Source organism: Oreochromis niloticus, linkage group LG6, assembly GCF_001858045.2.
Source record: "Oreochromis niloticus isolate F11D_XX linkage group LG6, O_niloticus_UMD_NMBU, whole genome shotgun sequence".
Classification (NCBI taxonomy): Eukaryota; Metazoa; Chordata; class Actinopteri; order Cichliformes; family Cichlidae; genus Oreochromis; species Oreochromis niloticus.
The window spans coordinates 30,042,085-30,063,622 of NC_031971.2; the positions used below are offsets into that span (position 1 = coordinate 30,042,085).

At 39.0% G+C, this 21,538-nt stretch overlaps 1 protein-coding gene across 2 annotated transcripts; it reads right to left on the reverse strand.

Annotated features, from left to right (window-relative positions):
- Positions 1 to 78: 78 nt before the first annotated feature.
- Positions 79 to 18,318, reverse strand: shoc2 (SHOC2 leucine rich repeat scaffold protein). Of its 2 annotated transcripts, none has more exons than XM_003449957.5 (9): positions 18,208 to 18,318; positions 8,826 to 9,869; positions 8,172 to 8,309; positions 7,890 to 8,020; positions 7,549 to 7,737; positions 6,639 to 6,761; positions 6,222 to 6,359; positions 5,859 to 5,976; positions 79 to 4,791 (listed from the first exon to the last, which is right to left on the reverse strand). In XM_003449957.5, the coding sequence occupies exons 2-9, from the start codon at positions 9,490 to 9,492 to the stop codon at positions 4,583 to 4,585; spliced, it is 1,713 nt and encodes a 570-aa protein (XP_003450005.1). In that variant the 5' UTR covers positions 9,493 to 9,869; positions 18,208 to 18,318; the 3' UTR covers positions 79 to 4,582. The 2 variants fall into 2 exon arrangements, with proteins under 2 accessions (XP_003450005.1, XP_025763678.1); XM_025907893.1 differs by lacking the exon at positions 18,208 to 18,318 and adding an exon at positions 17,876 to 18,035.
- Between the last annotated feature and the right edge of the window lie 3,220 nt (positions 18,319 to 21,538).

Consider the following 21,538-nt stretch of genomic DNA (forward strand, 5'->3'; position numbering starts at 1 on the left):
GAAACAAAACGATAGAAAAATGGGGGAAAAAATCCTGACTTTAAAAAAAAATGTGAAATTTAAATACAAGCACATGAATTTGTAAATATTTATCAGTTTATTACAGTTAAAAAGATGTATGTACATACAGAACATCACCAAACATGGTCATTTTCACTCATTTGCAAAGTAGCACTCTGCAGCTAGTTGGTATCAGAATAATTTTCTTACAATGGGGCGGCATTGATTAAGTTTGTCATTTACAACCAAGCACAAGAGTCAGTGTATTTCTCTTCTTTTCCAATTGCCAAATAATGCTTAATAAAGGCATATATATCCAAACAAATAAAACATTGGAGGGGGGGGGGCTTAGTAAAACAGACTTGTTTAATTGCTGGTCCAGATTTCCTGTTTCAAACACACAGCTGTACACAGGTGGAAACACCTCAGACTGGATCTTGGTCACCGTGGTTAGCAATGAAGACTCACATAGAGGTAGTCATGTCTGCGTCTGCTCGTCCAGTCAAGAAACAACTCATCCAAAATCTGTTATGTCCAAGGACCCGCATCTCTTTACTGGCGTGAAAAGGAAATAAAAGAAAAATGACTGTCTTTGTGGATTAAATCAAGCGGTCATAAAGGTTTTGCTTGGTGCACGTAAGGCAGTCAAGTAAATGTATGGAGATACTACAGGAGGATGTGTCAGTGGCTGGGTGCGATTTAGATAATAATAAGTATGCACTGGGAAAGAGTGGACAGCTTCACATTAAAGGGCCATTCCACCAAAGCTGACTTGGTTTATATACAAAAAAGATGAGTAATTATGAATCCATGTGCCCTCGTGTGGAAACAAACCTGAAAATTGTTTGTCTTGTTTCTGAAAACATGTCCAAAACTACCTAATCTCAATATAGATTTATTCTCAAGAAATGAAGTTTAGTCCCTCTGCAAAACTCCTGAATTAAACCTGATATAACTGCAGAGAATAAGATATTAAAAAAATAAATACGTTGTTCTTTCGCAAAATAACAATGCAAGTCAGTGTTGGTGGAATTCCCCTTTAATGCCAAAGACAAGGGAGACGTAAGCTAATGCACATCCACTTGGTAGCATAATGGCATCATCTTCCATTGCGCTCTGTTTTCTTGAAAAACTCATCACATTACAGATTTTGTAATACTGAGCCTACCATAACGTCAGATTACTGTACAGAGTAAAAGGAAAAATAAGACAGAAGAAACTAGACCCAAATTTACATTGTAACAACCAGTTGCTTGTCATCAAGTACAGTCAGTGGCCATAGACACAAGGAATAGCCAAACAAACACATAAAAAAGACCATTAAGGCTGCTTGTCAATGTAGATTAAGTAGGATAAGCATTGCCACACAATGCTTCGACACCCTTTGCAATATACAAAAAGGGAGCATTTGCAGATACACCAAATAGCCACTAAATCGAAATCTTCTATGCAAAAACGCCCGATTCTGACCCAGACAAATCATGTCAAATATGTGTTCAACATGCTTGTTTCCTGTACAAAATAACAAGGCAAGAAAATGACGATTCATATGATCCAGAAACAAAAAAGCAAAAGGAGCAAAATGACTGATTCTGTGATGCTCGCGATGGCCTAAAATCACAAACGATAGAAAAATAAACAAAATACTCCAATTATTTTGGATGCACCAGTACGCAATACATCATCACCACCTGCAGCAACAGGTCAGCACCTGGAACTGAATGGACCGGTCGGTGATCTCCATCTCCTCCTCAGAACATTAAAACTACATTCCACGATCTGATAAATGCTCTCCAGCCGATCAGCCCCACTCAGTTCGTGCCTCACCTCCCATCATGTCGTCTCTTCAAACCCTGGCATTCTCAGCCTTGCAAAATGGCACATGAATAAAGTAAAACAGAGAGACTGAATGTAAAAATGGGTCACAGCGCTCACGCTGCATACCTAATGCACATCTCACTTTTGAGTACTCGTTGAAGGCATTTTTCACACAATTGTTTACAGCTAAAAGTAAATACACACACAAAACAAAAGAAACTTCCAAAGCTTTTATATAAAACCCAGGAATGCAATGCCTCCGGTGTGTTGTTGAGCGTGAACACAGAAAGCCCTTTTTACAATTTTTTTTGTCTTTTTCCGACAGTCTTGTACTGTAACTGCGTTAAGCTCAAATATGCACCTTGTGTTGTCTCATCGTTGTGTCCAAACGATTTGATCTGTGTGAAAACCACCGGGCCTGATGCTTAACCGAAAAGGTCAGTGGATTTGTCCCTTGTCAGGTTTTCGAGTGAAGTCTCTATCGTTCTTGGGAGTGGATCGTTTTCCCTTCTCCTGCCCTACTCGGCTCCCTCTGTCTCGGAACAGCATATGTTTAAGTCCATGAAAAGCAGCAACAGGTTCTGCTGGTAAATTAGAAGCAGCGTTTCATTGTTCCCCCGACCCCGACCCAACCCCAACGTGAGCTGTGGTGCTTACGTCACTTGGGCTTCCTGTTGAGAAGAGTGGCCAACACAACCCACTAAAACACACCAAGCTGCTGCAGAGAAAGTAGGCCCACACATGTCAATACAAAAACAGATCCATGATTGAATATAGAATTGGGATGCAAAACATCTTAAAGAAAAAAAAAAAAAGTTTGGTTTGATTACCTTTTGTTGGGTTTTTTAAAATGCAGTCACAGGAAATAATACTAACTGAAAGCACATTTTATCATTTTGAAACAAAAAACCCCCAAAACAAATTGATTTAAAATAAACTGGGCTCATTTGAACTGCAGTTAGCCATTATGCTTGCAACGGAGAAAGCAGGATATGTGAATATTAAAACTGTCTCACACCCAGAGAGACCCTTTTTTTTTTTTTTACAGTTCAAGAGAGCAGGTTCCTTTGCGACTGAAAGGAAAACCTTCCCCAAAGAAATTTACCATTTATTTTGAGCCAGTGAAACTCAGCATTTATATTTAATTGATACAAATTTACAACCGTTTAACAAATAAAATACTTCTGAAACAAAATGCCCCCATTCAAAATAATCAATGAGAGACTACTGATTTTTTTTTTTTTTGTCTTAATATAGAGAATGCAAATAAAAAGTGCATACAAGCAGCAGCATTGCTGGGACAGTGTGGGACAACAAAGATATCTTTAAAAAAAATTAAGTTACAAATCAATACAAATCAAGGGAATAGTTTGCATGATGCTATTAAGATTCTTAACTCGACCCTGTGAAAACAAACTACAGAAAATTAAAGATATTTTTAAAAAAAGAAAAAAGAAAGAACTTTAAAGAAGTTACCGGCCAATGTTTTATTATAAATGTTTTTCTTCTTCTTCTTTTTTTAAACTCTCATACACTCACCACTTGCTCCAGAAGCTCAAAACGTCTTTTAAAAACGCTTGATATGTTGGTCAATGATCAACTGGATGACAGCTATGCAACCCAACACTGAAGATAATATCAAACAAGTAAACATAACTAAAAATTGCACTCAAGGCAACAACCAGTATTTGTATTAATATATAAAAACATCATTTATCCCATCACCTATGTATGTTCTGATGTTTCTCAATACCTTTTTGTAACACAAAATCAATATAGACAGGGCCCACAGCACCGCCTGTTTTGGAGAAAAGTCCAAGTTGCTTCTGTTTTTCAAGCATGTGTGATTGGCATTTCTCTATGTATGCATTTACTATCTCCTGCTGCTATTTATTTAAAAAAAGACCCTAAAAAAGTAAAAACAAAAAGTAACAGCAGTAATTAAAAAAAAAAGTTATCGAAATAATTTATGTCTTTGTACTCTTGTGGTCAACTGTGTTTAGAAATAAACCACTGGTTCACTCTAAACATAGGCACATTTAAAAAAAATAAAAAGGTTAAAAAAAGAAAGAAAAAGAAAACAAAATACCAAAAAAAAGAACACCATCATTAGACCTTTGTTCTCTATAGTCAAGAAGCAATTAACACAATTTATGTCACGGGAAGATGATGTTTAAAAAGATGTTTTAAAAATGGGAGAGTCAAAAGAATATATAACAAGATGACAACGTTAAAAATCACGGCAGCAGCAGTAAATTAAAAGTTCCAAAGACTTTTTTTGTTTGTTTTTGCATACAATTGTATCCTTGCTCACATAATAGATGCTTGTAATTACCGTAAATACATTGGCAATGGGAGCATGGTTTATATGGTTGAAAGACTTGCCACTTAGCTCACAGTTACTCAATATATATAACTTTATATATCTTCAGTTTTGGCAAATAGATGGAAATAATTCCTCTTGTATGATTCGGAATGAAAGACGAGTTACGGGTGATGGACTGGCGTCCTAAAATGACCGTGATAAACTGGAGAAACACAGAAGTCAAGTCTCCAAAGGTTTGCTTTGCTTCTGCCCAAGGATGATAAAAAGAAACATTTTCCTCCTCAGTATCCTCTTTTTATTTGCCCCACCGACACCTGTTGTGACGAGTGTGTTTTCTTTACAGTGTATGATACACATAATGAGGGTGGGCAGGCAAAAGGCTGCAGAGCAAGTGGAGGGTTTGCAGTTAATCAGGACTGGCATTGAGCTGCTCTTGGCTCAGACCATGGCACGGTATGGTCCCTGCATCTTGAGGAACTGAATGATGAAGGAAGGGCCTCCTGCGACAATCTGGGGTGGCAGGTGGGTGAGGGGACAGTTCTCTATGCTCATGATGGACAGTTTACTGCAGAGGGCCAGCTCAAATGGAAGGCTGTGCAGGTTGGGGTTGTCGTTGAGGTACAGTTCCTCCAAATTCTCCAGTGTGCCTGAGGACAGACATTATGCAGTGTTAGTTGAAGCGTATACTGTCATCCAGGGAAACTGTGTCAATAAAATACAATTTTTCAATGATAGCTCCTTTATCTAGTGTGATATTAATTTTGATGCACTTTAAGCACACATGAAATAGCAAATGAGGTAAGCATAAGAGCAAATAATTCCAGCGAGCCAAAAGCTCAGGTCAGACTAGGTTCCGGTCATCTCTGTTAGACACCTCTGGCTCTGAGCAAAACGGCCTCACCAACCTATTGTTCAAAGAGACAGCCAATGAGAATAAACTTGGGCTAAAAGCAGGGGACCTAAAACAGGTCTGTCTAGTTAGTGGATGGGGCGCACCAAAGTGAAGTTAAAGATATTTAAGGATTATTAAGAATTAAACTGTGCAAAGCTGCTGTACTAACTACCACTTCAAGAATAAAAGTATTTTATTTATATTGCAAGAGGTTTCCTTTTAATGTTTTGCAATAAACTTTACTGATCATGATACCTAAGGCTGCAACTAGTAATAATACAAACTGCCAGTTAGTGTCCTTTTGAAAGGCTTCATATGTTAGTGAAATTGAAGGGCAACAACGCAATTCATTCATATTAGAAAGACCAAATTAAACCAAGCTCAGAAAAAAATCATTAATGGCTATTAAGAGGGGAAGGAAAGACTGCTACACTATGGGCAAATCTCCAATTTTCATTAGCTATACAAATTTTAAGTCTTACAAACCATAAATGTTGCACTGTTACTGCTTCAAAAGAAAATCCAAATACCTCTATACCACATCTATAACCTACTTCTTCTCTCTGCCTAAACACTCTATAAATACACTAACCTTTAGCTTCTTTCCCCACTCATTTTAATCTCTGGCTTAACGCAACAGTAACAAAGCTATCCAGGTTGGTCCAGTCACTGGGAGGAAGGGTCAGAGGTGGGACATACTGTGGACTGTTAAGCTCTTAAACCCTAATGGTTACACTTAGCTTTTATGGAAAAAATAATGGTTAAATGTATTTGCTTTGTCACAAAGGAGATTTTCAGAACGGGTATAAGAGGAGTACTGACCAATCTCCTCAGGAAGGTGTTGCAGCTGGTTCTCCCCCAAACCCAGATGAGTCAGGTTGAGGAGGTGGCCGATTCCTCTGGGTAACATAGTCAGCTGATTATTTGTCAACACCAGTTTCTGAAACGAAGGTAGAGACAGCACAATGAAACTGTACAAAGGCTTCTGATTCCACTGTATGCCACAGCATTTACCAGCTGGAGACCAACTGTGGATGGTTATCTAATGTGTAGACAGGCTGTCCTATAATCTGCTCCTTAAAACTAAAGTGATTTCTATGATAAAGGATTAGGATCTTAGTTTTTAAAATTGTTGAAACAACAAAAATCAGAGCAACCAGACAATTTTAGCAATGGAAGGCTTACCTGTAAATCTTTAAGATAAGCGATTTCATTAGGTAGACATTCCAACTTGTTTTCCTCCAAGTCAAGCTCCCTTAACTTTCTCAAATTCCCAATACCATGTGGTAACTTCTTGAGAAGATTATTGGACAATATTAACACCTGTGAAGACAATGAGATCTTTTTTTAAAAATAAGGAATAAAACCAGACAGCTTGGCACTATTAAATATAATGATTCACAGAATTAAGCAATTAAACATCACAAATAAACCAAAAAATAAACCCCAAAAAACCAACAGCAGCTGATATGCGTTTATTTAATAAATCACTAGCCTCAAAGATAAGTTCCCAATTTATTATGAATCTGTACCAAATATCATCTCTTGGATATTGTGCTGAGGAAAACAAAACAAAACAATCACACTACATGAAAGACTCACCTCCAGAGAAGCAAGACCACAGATGTCCTCTGGGATCTTAGTCAGCTGATTGGTGGCCAGGTTAAGTTCAACCATGCTAGTCCATGTACCAAAATCCAAAGGCAGTGCTGTTAACTGGTTGTCCTGAGCGAAGACAAAGGAATAGCGTTATTAGCAATATAACTGACAATTCAGTCAGTCAACTACATGGGGTGAGCAAACTGATGGATTACATTAGATATGCTTCTTAAAATAAAACATATATTTTGAAATGACACTTTAAGAATACCCACCGTGTACACCAGTATGTACAACAGTTTTTTCCAAGTAACAGATATTTGACTTTGGTATATTTAATGATTCTATGAACTTTTGTCATTCTACCTTAGTTTTATTAGAACTACTGTAAAAACAAACTTTCCAAAAGTGCAGAATGTTGATGACCAAGACGAGAGAAATTCTCATGTCAGATTTGTTGCTTTTTTAAATGTCTAAATTTTCTATGAATTCACATGAGTGCATAACTTTTTGTATGTGACTCAGTATTGCTGAGGTATAACAAAGCTTCAGTTCAATACCTGATGTTCCTGTGGTTTTTCTTCTCTGAAGATATTTTAACATGTCACAGCACAGATGTTTGAATTAAATTTAGTTCCCTCAGTTTCAGCCTCCTAGTATTGCTCATGCTGGCTCACAGTCACAGCTTACTGGAACACTTGACTATAACAGAGCCATTGTCCACCTGGACCTTTCTTTTTACAACAAGTCAAATATGTCTGCGGTAAAAACCAGGCTTAATATTCACCCGTTTTATCATCTTGTGATACCTTACTACCACCAGACTTTGGCAAAAATAAAACAGCAGACAAAATGGAGATAATTTATCCAAAAGATATTATTTGTATACTGTATTACAAATGTGTAACTATACCTTCATGTTAAGCTTGCTTAACACTTTTGCCCTGGAGAAGATGCCAAAGGGGATCTTGTTGATACGGTTGTGCTCCATGTTGAGAGAGTAAATGGTTGAGAACTGGGATGGCCCACCCACAGGGTACGACTGGAAGCAGTTTCTTGCCAGTGTTAAACTCGTCAGATTGACCAAACTTGACAGCAGACCCTGACCAAATACAGAAACAGTAGCATGGCAGGAATCATATGAGCAGGACACGGCTGTTGGTGTATGCAGTTGGTTTTTACACTGGATATATTCACGAGCAGACCACAAACACATCATATTACATTTGTGATAAAAATCCATGGTCTACCTACCTCTGGCAACACTGAAATGTTGTTGTTTTCAAGATTTAGCTCCTCCAGTTCTCGACATTGCGCTAAAGATCTGGGAATAGCTGACAATCTATTGTACCTCAGACCTAAGCGATTTATGCTTGCCAAGTTTCCTGAAACAGTAACCAAAAACATTTTTACAGGTTTTTCTTGTATCATTAATAAATGTAGCTGCATTCACAAGGTTTGGGGGAAAACAAAACAAATAAAAAAAGCTTTAACAAAAATACAAACTGATGAATACAAATGATGTTGTTATATTACCTATAGTCTCTGGGAGGTCCAAGAGCTCATTGTGCTGCAAGTCGAGGTTGGTTATCTGTGTGCAATGTCCAATCTCCTTCGGTAGGTGTTCCAACTGGTTATGGGCAACGTCCAGAGTAATGAGGCTGCATAGCTCCCCTGCAGGAAGATGCACACAAAATACAAAAACTACTAATTCAACAAGACTGTTTTCAATATTATACACTGGCCTCACTGACAACTTCTAAGCCTTATGTCTCATTCCACATAAAGAGATTAAAATACAGATTTAAGTGTGCAGAACTGATTTTTTTCCCCCAAATTGGAACAGCCAAGTTAACAGCAATAACTTTTAAATGCACGGGATGACAGTACGTTGGAGAGAACATCGACAATTACAATGCTGTTATTAGTTTGTGATTTTGGACTATAGTAATGGTCTATGTAGTACTGCTGGAGCTGAAGGAGACTGTGTATAGGGATGTTGTAGAATTGTATACATTAAAAAAAAAAAATGGCTATCACAGCATACACCCCGATTGAAAATTAATACAGCTAAATATTTCAAACCCATGGTCAATCACTCCCTTACACTGGAATCTTCTTACAGCCAATGAGAAAAAGGCTGTCTTTTGTCCTTCCTTCATCTGAAGAGTTCATTTCCATTTTACTCACCTATCTCAGCGGGTAGCTGTTTGATCTTGTTCTCACGAATGCTGAGCATGGTGAGCTTGGATAGGTTTCGGATGTCCTTCTCCACTGTTGTAATGCGATTGAAGCGCAAGTACAGCGTTGTCAAAGATGTCAAGCGATAGACGACTGGTGGTATCTCTCTTAGCTTGTTATGTCGGAGGTCAAGCATTCGAAGCTTCTTCAGGGAGTCCAGGGAGTCAGGCAAACTGGTCAGTGAGTTCTCACTGAGGGCCAAAGTGACCAGGCCTGATAGGCAACCCACCTCAGCTGGCAGGCTCTGCAGCTTATTGCTGTATAGGTAGAGTTCAGTCAACTGTGTCAACTCCTTAATGGAAGTGGGCAGAGTGTGAATGGACCGCTTGGACAGATCCAGTCTCGTCGAATTCTCCTCCCGACATTTGTTAAGCTCTTTGATCACCTCTGCATTACTGGACTTCTTGCGTGTACCTGTTGCCGGGTTTGGCCGCTTTATCGTATTGTCAACGGAGAAGGCAACACCTGGTGTTGAGCTGCTGGTGTCCTTCTTTCCTTCTTTGGCATCTTTCCCTTTGGTCTTCGGGTCTTTGCCCCCATCCTTCACTAAGCCGGCCGGACCACCTTTGGGGTCCTTTTCTTTCGTTTCTTTATCTTTACCTAAAGTACTACTCATGTCGACGTTATCGGGGAACCTACAAGATTGCTCATGGGAGTCTCTCTTGTCAGGTTACTTATTCCAAAAAAACAGGACAGACAGCCAAAGAGGCTTTTAAAAAACACATTCCTGTGCAGGCCCACACATTTATAATTACCCTTGGACTAAAGGCCTTTGGATCCAAAGACTTTTTGGATACTTATGATACTTTGTCCCTTTGTTAAAATGCCATGTGAGAAAAAATCCTTTGAAGTAGCTGGACTGTGGCATCCATAGGCCACATGCTTAAGTGTTTGAACAGCACACAATCCCAGGACCTTCGGATGGAAGTTCTTTCCCGTTGCAAAGGTCAATGAGGGTTATTTTTTTTTTCTTTTAAATTCCTCCGACATTTGCTGTGGGAGAAAAACAGAAATTTTGTTTAAATTTGCAATTTTATTTTCACACTTTACAAATATAACACTTTGGATTTTGACAGTAAATTTCAACTTGCTGTCTGTCACTTTCTGCTACATTTTTTTTTTTTCTTCTTTTAACTCTTTCCTGGCAGTTCTGACAAAAAAGAACAACCCTATTCTGAAAGGACTTCTAAGAACAAAATGTTTAGAAATATTTTCTACTCTGATGATGAATCCTAAAAGTGTTTCCTACTAAAAGAATGCAGTTCTCATTACCATTTACAATAAATCTTTAGTCCTCTTGTAGTGGGCAAAGATCAGAAAATGTGTATAGGAAAACTGACAAAAACGATAAGAATAAAATGTAAACATGCTTCTTAGAGTTGTGCTGATATATGACAATGCCGAGATCAAAGATTGTCAAAATGAGCAGCAATAGCTCGCCAATAAAGGTAATTTTTTATCTCATTTCCTCTTTAATGCATAAAATCATTATTATCATCATCATCATTATGAGAGTTTAATAAATTGGATCTGCCTTCACTATCGTTTCTCCACATAGAATCAACACTTGCAACACAGAGATGTCTGGGTTTGCAAAGGCATGAAATTAATGTGAGTGGAGTAGCTGTAGTGAACCATCATCATCATCAACAACTGACAGAAAACAGGAGGCTATTTCTGACTGTACTGATTTTTGAATTAGAGCTTAATGTGACGACTGAGATACTCTTCTATATTATCTCATTAGGCCTTAGTCACCTTGGTCTAGAAACCAGGCAGTGATTCCCTGAAAACATCTGGCTGCTAGGGAGAAGCGTGTATTCCCGGACCGTTTGACAGCAGGCTGCTGGCTGCCAGTGTGTGAATTTGCAAGAACTGAAAAGAGGGTGATTGATTTGATCACTAGCAGGTTGCCGCTGTTAACGAGTGTGATACAAATAGGAAATTCAGACCACTAACCTTCATAGTAAATAGTTGCACTTTTTTGAAACGTGGTGGTTTGAGTGTTAAGGACTAACTTTTATTTTAAATGAAAAGAAAACTGTCTATTTCGAGTTTGTATCACACTTTCACAACCGCTCGAAGGCCAGCAAATGTTTTCAGACATATTTGCGTATTCAATACCAACAAGTGACCACAGCAACCTACTGACCAAAGAAATTGGAAGGAGGGTTTCAGTGCAGCAGCGTATATCTCTTTGCGACAGCAGCAAGCAGCCTCCTGAAACCACTTGCCAGTTGGTAAGGAATTTTTAAGTCAATTTCCCAGCAACCTCAGGCAACCAGTCAAAACCGGTTGAGCAACCCCCCACCTGCCTCCTCCGTATCTTTTACCAGACATAATTGGTTACTAGCAGATTGCGGACCAGTCTCTCAAGTTATGTGACTAGGGCTGTGACTTTTTTCTTCATCTGGTTTTTCTGTCAGTGAAAAACTCAGCTGTGTGAAAAGGGCATGGTATAGAGATCAGGCGAGATGGGTAAGATAGGTAAACCGTTTCATACAAGGGGGGGAAAAAGGATGATGGATGCTACTACAGGTCTACGGTTAACAAGTCAAGAGTCAGCAAATGTTGACTTTATACTGTTTTAGCTGTTCAGCTGATATCCACCCACTTAAGTTAACTACTTACAGTACAGTCATTGTTGTACTGAACATGCGACATTGCTGGAAAACTGCTGGAACATGTTTTGCTTATTGTGTTTCACTGGCATTTAAACAAGATACCCTGACAATATTCTTCCTTATTCTTTCTTTAAAAAAAAAAAAAAAAAAAAAAAAAAAAACTCCTAATTTAACAGGTTTCATGTGCTGTCATTATAATTAGGATATTAGGTATTGAGTGTGCTCTGCCACATCAAGAAATCTGTTTAATACACTCAAGCATAACCTCACACCAACTACAAAACAAACACTGCATTGCTATAAGTCTAACACTCCACTTAACCACCCCATACAAAATTTACAACAAAATGATCATATTGACTTCTGAGCCAATACTTATGCCCTAGATGTCCAGAGCAGACAAGAAGGGATCTTAAAGAATATACATGCGTGGTACTTGTCTCAAATACTCCCAGACAAAACACGGTCCTTTGGATCTTTATGTGGCAAACCAAGGCAGCCTCTCTCTGGCAGCCGTCTCTGTTTAGCCTCTTGCTGGTGCACCTTGATGACTGTGTAAAGCTCTCCAGGACTAGTACAGGCTAAGCTGTGGCAAAAAGAGAGGCAGGTTTGGCTCAGGATCAGAGCTAAGTGAAAAGGTTAGGACTGCTGAGAGTAATCTTTAGAAGTGGCTTTCAAAGCATGAAGTTCCCACAACAACAGGTCATATGACCTTTTGGGTAAAAGAAATGTTTGGTCAATAGTAGCACCCCTTACATGACAGAAAGCCTTGTAGTGTGTTTCTGTAAATAATAAAATGAAGTATTCACTGCTCTTTTTGTCTGTCATAAATAAGTTAAACAGCTAACGCTGTTTCTAACAGGCTAGTGTGTACTAAATAATTATTTAAAGAAAATGAGAATACCCAGGCCAGTCCAACTACTGGAGCAATGTAAACCAAACTGTAAGCAACTTCCTTTTATGGCTGTACTCTCCGTCCCTGTCCTTTTACTTCATTCTGGCTATAACAAACTGCAAGTAAAAAAAAAAAAAAACAAACATCTGTATAGATTTGAATGCAGTTATAGACTTATAAGAGTCATTGTATGTTATGCACCCAATATGCACATTGATTTCAATTCAGTGCAGTTAAGAGTCCAATGCATTCTGCTGTCTTTTAAATCTGCAAGTTTCTCTCCTCTCTGTGAATGGTAGACATGATCATTGATCAATGGTCACGACTATTTGCATAGTAATGATCGTGAAACTGAGCTCATGGCTCACTGTTAGTCAGTGGTGCTAGTTTTGGTCATTATGCAAAAGTACTGTTTATAAGGTTAGAGAAACCTAATGTGAACTGAGACTGAATAAGTCATGCTACATCCAAATGAATGGAATCAACTTTCTCTGATTTTTCTCCACTCCTTTGCTTTTTTTAGTTCACCATATGTGTGCTGGTAAAGAAAGAGTTTAAGGCAACTTGTCACATTACTGGAAATGAAATTCAAGTTCTTAAACAACTGTGGATGCTCCTTAATCCAAAAATGAACCAATATCAACGCCAAATTTTTGGAAGTAAGACAGCTGCCAAAACAATCCTGAATATGATGACAAAGGTCAGAATGCTACAAGCTCTTCTACTGATAGTGGAGTTAGTCGTGTCTGAGGCACTGGCTGTTCTCTTGCTGATATAGTTGAAGCACAAGAAAACAGATTAAGGCAACTCCTGGCTCCATAAGACCAACATTTAGGCTACATACATTTACATACATACATTTAAAAATGAAGCCAAGAGAGAAAAGCAATATTGTCCCCTCCCTTTGAGCTTTGCTCCACTTGATTTTACCCGAATACAGTCAACTAATGAGAAATATACTGTTATTTCATGGGTATCCTGCTTAATTTGTCCTTGGGACTAAGCACCAAAGAACAGTTGCCTCATAGATAAGGCAAAGACTCTGTGTGTCATTTATGGCAATCTGATAAACTAGAATGCATTTTATGCTTCAATGAATGAAATGGTCAAAAATACTTTTATTAAAATCCTGGAACATTTCCTTTGGGAGTGACCAAAACCTCTCTGGTGGGACCAAAATTCTTTGTATGCAGGATAAACCCTGAATTTGTGATTATCATATCATCATTGTCAATAGCAATGACAGTAAAACATTTCCCTAAGCAAAACAAGGGTATTGTGACTTGTATCTCTCAAATAAATGCAGTGGTTTCTATAAAATCAGTAAGTGCTTTAATATTTAAATGAGCAAATAAATTCTCATTTCAGAAGGATAATAGCAGAAAACATTAAGAAGAAGCACCAACAGGTAAGAGGGCTGTTGAACAACTACAGATTCAAGATATTCAGCCACTTTTCCATCTCTAACTAGGTTAAGACAAGTCCCCACTTGCATGAATGTAATGATTGGCTATAAATACTGGAGTCCTGCTCAATTTGGATCATTTTAACATTTGCTCCAGCAGGCAGCATCCAAAAGCCCCTCACTTTGCTAGGTTGCTGCACAATGACAAATGATAATAAATAGAATCTAACAGCAATACATATATTCAAATGCTAAAGACTGACAACATGTGACACCAACCTTTCGAGTGGGGATATGCTATAGCCAATACGGGTGAGAGAAAAACTGACACAAATATTAGAGATTTTGATACTTCGACTGCCAGTACCCTATCGATACAGGGACACCAAATATCAATAATGTATTACGGAAATTAAAATACTCTTGTGCACCACCAATCCTGAGATAATGTTAGCCCAACAAACATTTTGTTGCAAGGAAATTACAAGGGAAAAAAAATCTGAACACACTCAGCTTGACAAAGATACCTCCTAATTCAGAACAAGCTAACAGCTCACTCACACAAATAAAAATAGGACAGCAACCTCGTTGCATCTACAAAAATTGGTGATGGCATCAAATTTTTTCGCATGCTGTGGTGTCTGAATGATTGCTCAGATTTTGAGTGTTTCACAATCACAACCACTTTTGATCGCAAGGTGACTGTACAGGTGGCCAGATAGGAGGCAACCTTCCTGCAAATAGTCACAGTCTTAGTTAAACTCACTGCAATCACTCAAGCGAGACTGCTAAAGGTTTGCAAATAATTTTTATCTAAGCTATAAATGCAGACAAATTGCCAATATGTTGCCATCAGTCTGAATGTGTTATTGTGAATGAGCACAATTCCAGGAGACTTGACTCAGCTGGTTTCCAGCTGGATGTATTCTGGTTATACTCCTTTTTATTAGGAAAGTTGCTGGGTGCAAATGTAGTTTAATATGAATTTCTGATAAATTATACAAATATATGATAGCAATAGATATTTGATTTTTGACCATTTATCACAGATAATTATTGTGTTATCATAAACAGATTGCATGCAATTGCCAACTTGAACCATTTGAATCAAACTGATGGCAAACTGACTCCACCTTAAGATAACATTTATGGCAGCGTTGATATGCCTGAAAAAAATCATTTCGCACCAAAAAGAAAAATAACTTATAAAATAAGGTCATCTTATTGAATGAAAAAAGAGCATTGATATCTACAGAAAACTGCTACTACTTGAAAACTTTTTCTCAACATAAACTTTCTCAACAAATAACATTTTAAACTCATCTCTCAGAAGAACTTATATAGATATTATTAAGGCTTATTACAATAAATATTACATACATTAAAATACACCACTGGAAACTAATATTAGAGTAGGTTTTCAGCTGGTTTAGCATGTAATTTAATGTCCTATCTAATCCAAGTCAACACAATTTTATTTATATAGTGCCTCTCCCCAAGTCACAACAACAGTTTCCCCAAAGTGCTCCTAAAAGTAAAGAAACTCAGACACCATGTAGAATGATCAGTGTACCTTTTCTTCTCTATGTGCATCACTCTAGTTTTGCACTTTGAACATTCCCTCACATCAGTTCTTATAGTTTCAGTAGTCTACATCCAGCAATTTGCTGACATCTGTGACTCCTTATATTGATGTTATGGTTATTATTTGTTATTACTGAAACAATGATTGTTATTCTCTCAATGCTAAATATAAAATCTGCAGTGAAAAAGTAGCCAGAAATGCACAAGAGATATTGCTGCGTCGACACAAAGTGTAGTTACATTTCTAGGAAGCTACACGTCAGGTTATGGTGTAGAGTTTCAGAAGGGTTTGTGGTTATGATGTAGCTACAGAGTAGATTTCCTGCTGAGGCATAATTTCCCGGTCAGCAGTTAGCAATAAGCTAGCTAGCTTTTTTGGCATCTGCTACCCCATGGCTCGCTATGGTACCTTTGTGTTAATATAAAACACATTACAGCAGCCAATCTCTTTCTAAAAAGACTTGGATGAGGGTTCATTTGTTCTTAAAAAACAGGAAAAAAGTGCATTCATATTCAGTTAGCAGACACTGAAAACAGACAAATCATAACCAGGTCAGCAATTAATATGTTATGTGGTCTGAGTTACGTGTAACCAAAAGGTTCTATATCCCAGGCTTAATCCTCATAGTGAAACCTTACTTGGCTCATCTGTAAACCCCGAGGCTATAGTACACACCAAGATTATCGTTATTATTTTACACCTCAGTCTAAACATGCGCTACACATACTGAGGTCTAAGAAAAAGCCATAAAACATGTACAATGACAACATAATTTTTGGGGGACTGTTCAACCTAAAGACAGCACACACATACGGAAAAGGTTTGGTCAGTTGTCAGAACTAGGATACTGTTAATGCTGTGGTACTGGGTGTGCTTAGTCAGACCAAGAAAGTCTAGTGTACTAAGGATAAACGCAAACCAACTTGCTCCTGCTACGCAAACATGGCCCAGTGGGTGTTAACATTGCAGTAAGCCTACAACCCCACCTAAGCAATCATTCAACTACTTAGCTAAACCCTACAAAATCCACAAAAGAAAGACAATTTTAACTGGATACATATGACTGGAAAACCTAATTAGTCAACAAAGGACAGTCATAACTTTATGTGAAATTATGCAACTACTCAGCCAAACCTGTCTGATCAGGATGGTAAATTATGGATGAGCCTTTATATCACCCTTCACAACTGACTGATATGCTCATGTGTGAATGTGTGTAAGCTGAAACTACTTGTTTAGCCAATGTAAATATGAGGCTGAACTCAAGCACGGTTTTGCAGAAAAAGCTAATGCATTTGTCCATCAACACAACCACAACACCACCATAAAGTGCTATTTGAACTTCCCACATGGACTAATGAAGTTATCCATTAAGGATATCTTGGGCCCATCTGCTAATGTCAGTACATTTGGGCATGAGTGGAACTGTTCTCCCTTGTTTGTCCATTATAATCCCTTTAGGATCAGATGATACATGTGCCGATATATCAGCTAATTAGAGAATGCAATAAAGCACGTCCGAAGCAAAGAAATGCTTCATAGTCAGATTCAAGAAATACTCAGTCATTTGCTTGCTGGTACTTCACAGTAAGTTGAGGCCTGTCAATATAGAATCTCCGTATGATAGATGGACGCAAAATTGCACAACAGGAGTGAGGTGGCAGCTATCGCTGTTGCCACTAAACAGAACTCCACATGACCCCACTAGGTTGGTGGCTACGTGTGCAAATGGCAAACCCCTGGAAACAGACTACCGACACAAACGGTAGCTACCAGGTCGAGAAGTCAAGTCGCATTTCAATATAATCCAATTTCCATGATATGAACACCTAATATGGGTATGACAGGGTATTATCAGTAATGTGAATGTAACACCTTGACGTTAATAATGCTACGTTGTGACTGTTAACCTAACACCACAAGCAAGACAACTATTTGTCGTAAACCAACTCGAGTAGGCTAAAATGTCTTATGTTAGCTAAGCCACTCATGAAACTAAAATACACAATACAGGTCGCAAAGTCTTTTCTTAAACTGTGAGAAACATCAGCCTGCTAAGACGACTGACAACAAGGCAGGAAATAAAAACAGCTAAGCTGAGCGTCAACGGCACGGCAAACGTCAGTTATGCCAGACTGCTAAATTGCTACCGTCAGCTAGCGAGCAACTTAGCTTACAAGCTAACGGTACTTTTTTTTCCAAACAAGGAAAATCAAAACAGCTGTCATTAGCACATAATGCAATAAAGGACCATTGGTGTGTGTTTGCTAGACCGTGCAGAGAGAGTGTCGAGATTTGCCCTAATACTCACACCCAGCGCTTAGCTTAATCATTAGCAGAGATGTGTGTGTATGTGTATGTGTGTGTGTGTGTGTGTGTGTGTGTGTGTAACGCAGGCCCGAGCCGAGCGGCTGTCGGACGCAGACCGACCCGACCGAAGGGGGGGAAATCTCTGCTGTAGCCAGCTGAGTGCATACGGGTAGCAGATACCCAAAGAGAACATCCTGTGAAGGCGTGAAGGCAGCTGATATCCCGACCCGAGCAGCCACGCAAGGACACCGAAGAGCCGACAACCTGTAACGCTGAATCTAAGCGCCGTTCCCGTTGTGAATATGAGCCGAGAAAAAAGAAAACAGTGAAAAACAGCGGCCATTCCGAAGCTGAACAAAAGAGTGCGTTCGTACTCGCCACCGCAAAATGACACATCGGCGTTACACACGCCTTAACGAGAGGTTGATAAGTACGTTAGCTCTAGAGCAATGCGTTACCGTGCTGTGGGGATAAAAACGTCCACTGTTAATGTAATAAAATAACTGCTTTACCTTCAGAGGTGTGACTCCGCCATCCTTGCTGCTTCCTCCTCTTTTCCTACACTGCTGCTCTGCTCCCCTCCCTCCCCCGGTCACCAAACTGCGTCATTCACACGCCTAACCAATGTTATCACGAGACTTTGAAATGCAATCAAACGTCCATTATTTTACAAACATTTATCTGTGAAAATCAATCTGAGATAATAATAATGATTGATTACAAACCGGAGCATTAAAATAATGTATTGAAAAGAAAATTAAAAAAGAAAACCAACTCATACAAGTCTCTGACTTTTATTAATTGTAAAAGTGTGCAAATACATTCTCAAAACAACTAAACACAGATGACTGTTCTTAAAAAAACTGAGCGGATTTTTGTTTTAAATTTATGTTACGTCTCTTTTTTTTTACACTTATGAAAGTTTTCTGAGTTTTCAGCTCCTGAAAACGCCCTCTCCTGGAGCCGAAAACGCCCCCTCATAAGTGTAAAAAAAAAAAACCCTGCAGCCACTTGGGGTTTGTGGCCACTTGGGGCTGGGTCCAAAAGTTATTCAATCCCATGTTAAAATACACACAGCAAAATGTTTAGACTTGCAAAACAGATGCAAAATAAAATCAAACGAATAAATAAAAGAGTTCAATGTACATTTAAAACAGTACTACAAGAGGCAGTTCTATAATTGTAACCTATACACTGGGCCACCTTTACAAATACAAGACAGATTCAAGCATCAGCAACCTAATTTAAACCACATCATGAACCCATCTGCATAATCAACAATACAAGCATGGTACGATCACAGAGAAATATAGTCATAAAGCTATAAAGGTGCAAAAATATCTGCATTTATGGCATAGTGCACAATATAGGAGAGACTCTCTCTAGATGCAGAAAAGGATTAATGAACTCACCAAACAGTAGGATACTTGTGAGTCCAGAATATATCAGCGCATTTCAGTTTGTTTTGCAACCTTTGACTGAGATCATGCTTTTAAACCTTGTTGCGCAAGCTAAAAAAAAATGGCCTCTTTTTTTAGTCTCATTTAGACATATGGGGGTTACTCCAAACACTGTGAATTGCATAAGCCCATGCCCTACAAAACCATTTCTAATGCAATTGCTGTAGATCCACTACGGAGCTACTATTAACCAAATAATTAACATGAGTGTGATTGTTACTGCAATAACTTACTGGTGATGCGAGGGGGCAGAGGCCACACAGTTATGGATGGGACTGTTAATGCCACCCTTTCATTCTATATGATAACTTCTGGCTCCACAAAATAACATGGCAGCAGACAAAATACTTATGCTAGCTTTCATAATGGGGAGTACAAAAACCAGTGGTCATGTCTATGTTTTATATACAGTGTGTTATTTTTACACATTCAATTTACAGTGAATACAATTTACAGATGACAGTGGAAATATACTGCTCAAAAAATAAAAAATAAAAACAATAAAGGGAACACAAAAATAAGACATCCCAGATCTGAATGAATGAATATTTCTATTAAATACTTTTTTTCTTTACAAAGTTGAATGTGCTGACAACATTATCACACAAAAATTATCAATGGAAATCAAGTTGAGCAACCCATGGAGGTCTGGACTTGGAGTCACACCAAAAATTAAAGAGGAAAAACACACTACAGGCTGATCCAACTTTGATGTAATGTCCTTATGACAAGTCAAAATGAGCCTCAGTGTGTGTGGACTCCACCTGCCTGTATGACCTCCCTACAATGCCTGGGCATGCGCCTGATTAGATGGGGGATGGTCTCCTAAGGGATCTCCTCCCAGACCTGGACTAAAGCATTTGCCAACTGCTGGACAGTCTGTGGTGCAACGTGGTATTGGTGGATGGAATGAGACATCATGTCCCAAATGTGCTCAATTGGATTCAGGTCTGGGGGATGGGCATGCCAGTCGATAGCGTAAATGCCTTCATCTTGCAGGAACTGCTGACACACTCCAGCCACATGAGGTCTAGCATGGTCTTGCATTAGGAGGAACCCAGGGCCAACTGCCCCAGCATATAGTCTCATAAGGGGTCTGAGGATCTCATCTCGGTACCAAATGGCAGTCAGGCTACCTCTGGCGAGCACATGAAGGGCTGTGCGCCACCCCCAAAAGAAATGCCAACCCACACCATTACTGACTCACTGCCAAAATGGTCATCCTAGAGGATGTTGCAGGCAGCAGAGCGTTCTCCACGGCATCTCCAAACTCTGTCACGTCTGTCACATGTGCTCAGTGTGAACCTGCTTTCATCTGTGAAGAGCACAGGGCGCCAGTGGTGAAGATGCCAATCTTGGTTTTCTCTGGCAAATGCCAAACGTCCTGCACAGTGTTGGGCTGTAAGCACAACCCCCACCTGTGGATGTCAGACCCTCGTACCACCCTCATAGAGTCTGTTTCTGACCGTTTGAGCAGACACATGCACATTTGTGGCCTGCTGGAGGTTATTTTGCAGGGTGCTCCTCCTTTTCCTCCTTGCACAAAGGCAGAGGTCCTGCTGCTGGGTTTTTACCCTCCTATGGCTTTCTCCTCGTCTCCTGATGTACTAGCCTGTCTCCTGGTAGAGCCTCCATGCTCTGGACACTACGCTGACAGACACAGCAAACCTTCTTGCCACAGCTCACATTGATGTGCCATCCTGGATGAGCTGCACTACCTGAGCAACTTGTGTGGGTTGTAGACTCCATCTCATGCTACCACTAGAGTGAAATCACCATCAGCATCAGCATTCAAAAGTGACCAAAACATCAGCCAGAAAGCATAGCTACTGGGAAGTGGTCTGTGGTCACCACCTGCAGAACCACTCCTTTATTGGGGATGTCTTGCTAATTGCCTATAATTTCAACCTGTTGTCTATTCCATTTGCACAGCAGCATGAGAAATTGATTGTCAATCAGTGTTGCTTCCTAAGTGGACAGTTTGATTTCATTGAAGTGTGACTGAGTTGGAGTTACATTGTGTTGTTTTAGTGTTCCCCTCATATTTTTTGAGCAGTGTATAAAAGATCCCAAACATTTTTTGTGTTGAGTTTTTGTGTTTTATATAACAAACAACTTGTTAAGCTCTAGAAATATTTTTAGTTTCGCATAGATCCTAAGTGAGAGTAGATCATTCTAGATCATATTTTCACTTCATGATCATTGTGGCAATAAAAAAAACCCCTATAACAATATTAGATTATATCAGTGGAAATAAGAAGAAAGCGATTATGCACGGACACAGACTATATATTTGTTGCAACCATGACATCCGTACTTGAGAGTGGTTATACTACAAACTAATAATGCTGTCAAGTATTCATTCAAAATTGTATTTTAAGGT